The 5,133-nt window shown below is 41.3% G+C and overlaps 1 protein-coding gene across 2 annotated transcripts; it reads left to right on the top strand.

Annotated features, from left to right (window-relative positions):
* Positions 1–1,083: 1,083 nt before the first annotated feature.
* LOC136246021 (putative uncharacterized protein DDB_G0277255) lies at positions 1,084–4,608 on the top strand. Of its 2 annotated transcripts, none has more exons than XM_066037475.1 (8): positions 1,084–1,213; positions 1,521–1,603; positions 3,515–3,579; positions 3,629–3,670; positions 3,734–3,775; positions 4,152–4,196; positions 4,258–4,305; positions 4,365–4,608. In XM_066037475.1, exons 1-8 carry the CDS (start codon positions 1,196–1,198, stop codon positions 4,562–4,564), a joined length of 543 nt encoding a protein of 180 aa, XP_065893547.1. In that variant the 5' UTR covers positions 1,084–1,195; the 3' UTR covers positions 4,565–4,608. The 2 variants fall into 2 exon arrangements, with proteins under 2 accessions (XP_065893547.1, XP_065893546.1); XM_066037474.1 differs by having other exon boundaries at positions 3,623–3,670.
* The last annotated feature ends 525 nt before the right edge of the window (positions 4,609–5,133 follow it).

Genomic DNA, 5,133 nt, shown 5'->3' with positions numbered 1-5,133 from the left:
AAAGTAAACTAGGCTCACCAGCAAGCACTCAATGTATTAACAGCAAAAATACAGACAATATAGAGCTTACAGAGTACACTAATCGCACATTTCAACTTGGAGCTTTCTGGCTCACGTGCAACCCCTTCATGTATGTCTGCATTATGTATCACGTGACTAGAAGCTGACGTAACGTTGTCATGAATGTCACGAACAGCCAATCATATTGCTGCAAACCGCATTTGTTTGTTGTAATTTCTTTTACCGAGTCTATTACAATTAGAAGAGTCCATCGTTCATAGTTCTAAGCTATATCATGAATTCCAGAGAGTCAGCGTCCGACCTACTGCGTAAAGCGTTATATGCACTGGAAGCTAGTGGCCATGGAGGCGACCCGCGGTGTGACGCTCGAGGTGACGCTGAAGATGGCAACATAGATGGCAATCACTCGTTCTCGGATACAGCTGGTGCTTCTACCTCGGCTTCTACTGATTATCGTGGTTGGCCAATGCCGGAGGCATCCCCAGTGTCTCGTTACACAGTGACCCCAACATCCCTCCCTATAGCTAGTGCCACTACTGGTCACTACTTACCGCGTGCTTCAGTAGCAGGGGTGCGATCAGCCCCTGCGCAACTGATGGTATATGGGCAGCAGAGGCCACCTGGCAACGCTTATCTTGAGCAAAAAAGGTTATTCAGCGGCACATCTCTCAGTCGCACTGCAGGATCTCGTACTGGCACCTCGGCTGGAGGTTACGTTCCTAGTGTGGCGGCTACTTATAACCCTGACCACTACGCGGCCAGTCGCCGTGGTACTAAAGGAAAAGGTTCTGCTAAAATGATTGCTAAAACTTTTGTGTGGAAGAAAGATACTATGGTCCTGCGAAAGATGGATGCAGCAAAAATACCAAGTTACGAGGAGTTGATGATGATGGGTGCTGTAGGCTTAATTTCGAAAGAAATTCTATTTGACATAGAAGGAGACGCGTTTTACATAGACAAAAAACTTAAGGAAACATTTCCGATTCTGGAACATACAGGCGGGTACACACTCGGGTACACACTACTAAGACCAAGTAAAGTGGCACATGAGTTGGTGCTGATTGAGCCGCCCAGGGGTGGCTTCACAACTAGATACTTAAAAGATATACTCAAGTCTTCACGACTCTACGTAAGACCTTTACAGTCAAATATTACCTCAGCTATTACTAATTCAATGGATAATAAGCAGCAGGTGATTATAATCTGTGTACACATATAGTTAGCTAACTATATACTCTTGTCACATAATTGTATACACAATGTTTTTGCTAAATTGTTACAAAATACTCATGCTAGCTAAATGTATGTGAAGACTGTCACAAGTAACTTAAAAGGACGTAAATAATTTATGCGAATCATTTGATTTGACTATTACAATCCTGTAATTGTTACCATGGCAATGGCTGAGTATTGAAGTAATTCATTAATTTGAACATTAAATTTTCAGTTAGCTCAAGAAGACATTACCTATAAGCTTATGCTGTTTTCCATGCATGTAGAGCAACATTGAGCCATCAGAATATTGCAATAACTGTGATGAGTTGTTTCCTTTGACTCAACTCCCAAAGCATGTGGAATTATGGTATGTTCTGTGTTGTATATGTAAACTTTGTGGTGGTCCTTGTTTGTTTGTGTGTATAGCAACTGGTGGTGTTGATTGTCAACAGTCTCTGGCTTTCAACTATGCATGCATATGCTCTAATGGATACTGACATGAGCAGATAGCTAAATAAAAATTTCATATCATTTCGTATTCAAAACTTTTTAAAAAGCTCAGATCAAATCAATTAGCTATCATAGCCCTTCATTATCAGTAAACAGCAGATGTTAAATTTTTATTCAGCTATCTGCCCATGCCAGTATCCATTAGTGCATGTGCATGCATGGTTGAAAGCCATTGACTGTTGACAGTCAATACTGCGGTTTTCCAAGTTCTTGCAATGCAAAGCGTCATGCGCTAATATTGTGTCAGTATGCGCAGTTTTTAACTACACCTGTAATGTTCTGAGGCTGTCGATTTGTATGCGTAGGCATGCTTGAAGTCCTGTGAGTCAGTAGTCGTCACTGAAAATCCACTTATGAACAACTGCGCACGTACATGCTTGTACAGCGCATGCTTGTACAGCGCATGACGCTTTGCATTGCAAGAACCTTTGCTATACATGTAAACAAGGACCACCACAAAGATGTTAAGGTTGCTAGATCACACCTCTTTCTTGTAGGCTATTTGGAGTGTGACAACCCACCTCCCATGCACTGGGTAGTTTTAGTAAACAACTTAATGTGCAATATGTAAGGAATTTTAAAATTGATGAATCTCTGGTATTGTGTGTTGTAGTGGAACCTGCTAATCAGGACACCTGCATAATCTGGACACTTGGTAATGGTCCCAAAATATCCCTTAGCATGTAAGCTGATTTGGAAAACCAGGACACCTTGATAATCAGGATACTTTTGGTCGGTCCCAAGGTGTATATACAGGTTTCACTGGACTGGTGGACTCATGTTGGCAATGCCTGTTCTGTCTATATAGTAATTGGGTGTGATGTGTTGGTTGGTGGTTAGCCTTAGATCTCCTGGTCCTATAACCCCAAGAGCCAAAAACTAGACATCAAAGCATTTGGATGTTTTATAAAAGCAGCATCCCATTGTGCACTGCAAATACCCTCCCATGTATAATTTTTTCTGTGTGGGTACTGCCTTTATACTCAATGGATAATATCTATTGGGACTTGGGGGGGGGGGGGGGGGGGGGGGGGCATGGCAGTCTCACTGTAGTGTGTGAGTGTATGGGATTTGGTGACTACCGACGATCAAACCAGGACCTGGTGGTGAAGATTTATCAAGAGAAACAAACAAGTATGCTGAAAATGAAAGTGGCCTACCGTGAACGTGGTGTGGTATTTATGTGATCTACACTTAGTTTGGCTACAGCAGACATCCCAGCTTGTAGTTCCTTAAAGGCAACGATGTTTCAGTTTGCGGATAACAACTATCAATGCTATAATCCTTGTAGTGTGAAGTATGTAAAGCTCACATAAAGAGAAGACCTTCACCTGAACATGATTTTTCACGTGATAAATACTGTATGTGCATCAGTAGGTGTAGAGGAGCATACCAACCGTTAGCAGGATGGGGAGTGAAGAGATAGCTATGCATTATAGGTGTAGGACTATTAGCTAGTGACAACATACCCCACAACATCTTTATATAAATGCATGTATGAATTGGGTACAAAGGAGCCGTATCAATGGGACGTTGATCAGTTTATGGTTGACTGGTTATGGCTATCTTTGGCCCTCCACTCTGAAAATCATTTGGATGATGTGGCTATACACTACCAAGGCCACATACTATGTATTAGGGAATCTGCGAATGGTATATAGCACACCTACATGTTGTTTTTTAAACACTAAGTAAATAACTGGTTAATTTTGTGTACTGCTATATATGTGACTAATTTGACACTAAAATCTAGACAATTTCAATGTAGCTATAGATCTGGAGTTGGAACTGGAGAAGAAAGAAGTGTGGAAGAGGTGCAGAATGTTATTTCAGGTACAGCATATTGCACAGTGAGAGTATGGAGTCTATACACCAGTTACAGGCAGTAGTGGGAGTTCCACCTCCACAGCAAGATTGACTTCAGGTATGTCTCATTTAATTAATCTACTGGAGTCTATGTATCTTTTTGTCTTGTATATTGTTACAGGTAGTAGTGGGAGCTCTACCTCCACGACAACAGTGAATCCAGGTATGGCTCACCTACTTAATCTACTTGGAGTCTATGGATGTTTCTGTATTGCATGTAGCTACAGGAAATAGTGGGAGTTCCACTTCCACGACAACAGTGAATACAGGTATGGCTCACCTACTTAATCTACTTGGAGTCTATGGATGTTTCTGTATTGCATGTAGCTACAGGAAATAGTGGGAGTTCCACTTCCACGACAACAGTGAATCCAGGTATGGCTCACCTACTTAATCTACTTGGAGTCTATGGATGTTTCTGTATTGCATGTAGCTACAGGAAATAGTGGGAGTTCCACTTCCACGACAACAGTGAATACAGGTATGGCTCACCTACTTAATCTACTTGGAGTCTATGGATGTTTCTGTATTGCATGTAGCTACAGGAAGTGGTGGGAGTTCCACCTTTACAAGAATGACTCCAGGTATGGCTCACCTACTTATCTACTTGGTGAGTGTCTATGACTTTTTCTGTATTGCATGTAGTTTCAGGAAATAGTGGGAGTTCCACTTCCACGACAACAGTGAATACAGGTATAGGTTCTCCTACTTGATCTACTTGGAGTCTATGGATTTTTCTGTATTGCATGTAGCTACAGAAAGTGGTGGGAGTGGGAACACCTTTACAACAAGAATAACTCCAGGTATGGCTTACCTACTTAAAGTATGCACATGTGTGCGTAATGTATCAGAAGTTAAAAATCAAATCTCCAAGTGCTACATGAAGTCAGCTGCCTTGGTAAAAAATGTTCAATTCAGGCTCAGCAGGCCTGAGTTTTCAGTGGCGCCCTGAATTTTCTACTCAAACGTTATAACAACAGCATTCAGTACTGTATCACACATAATAGAATCTATATGGATGTAGTACTAAGCAGGGCCAGAGCCCATGGTGACAAGGTCTGGCAAAGGCTGGACCCACTTTTCAGCTACTTGAATTTGTATCAAAAAGGTTGTCATCATAATATATATTTCAAAAATTTTCTTGAGGGAGCATGCCTCCATATTCCCTAGCTTGATGTGCAGTTGAGCATCACACGAAAGAGATAATCTTTAACTTAAATATCAATAAAAGTATAGTGTGCATGACTATGACCTCCTTTGTAGTCCACGGATGGCCGGACCACTCAAAATATCTCTGGAGTAAGTCAAGTTTTTGTGTTGAGTTAGTCTAGTAATTGAAGTATGGTATACTGTAACATTAACGAAGCTGGAGCATTCAGTACTTTTGACATGTAGAAAAATGCTCTGAAATAGTTTTTTTCCATCCAACCAGAGAATCAACTTACAAATGCTGTACCACCCAAACTTGGCTGTTGAACATACCTGAAACGTGAAAGTGTTTGTGAATCAGATAAGTCAGAA

The sequence above is a fragment of the Dysidea avara genome, chromosome 15, assembly GCF_963678975.1.
Source record: "Dysidea avara chromosome 15, odDysAvar1.4, whole genome shotgun sequence".
Classification (NCBI taxonomy): Eukaryota; Metazoa; Porifera; class Demospongiae; order Dictyoceratida; family Dysideidae; genus Dysidea; species Dysidea avara.
The sequence above is the reverse complement of the archived record's forward strand: the minus strand, read 5'-3'. Positions and strand labels throughout refer to the sequence as shown.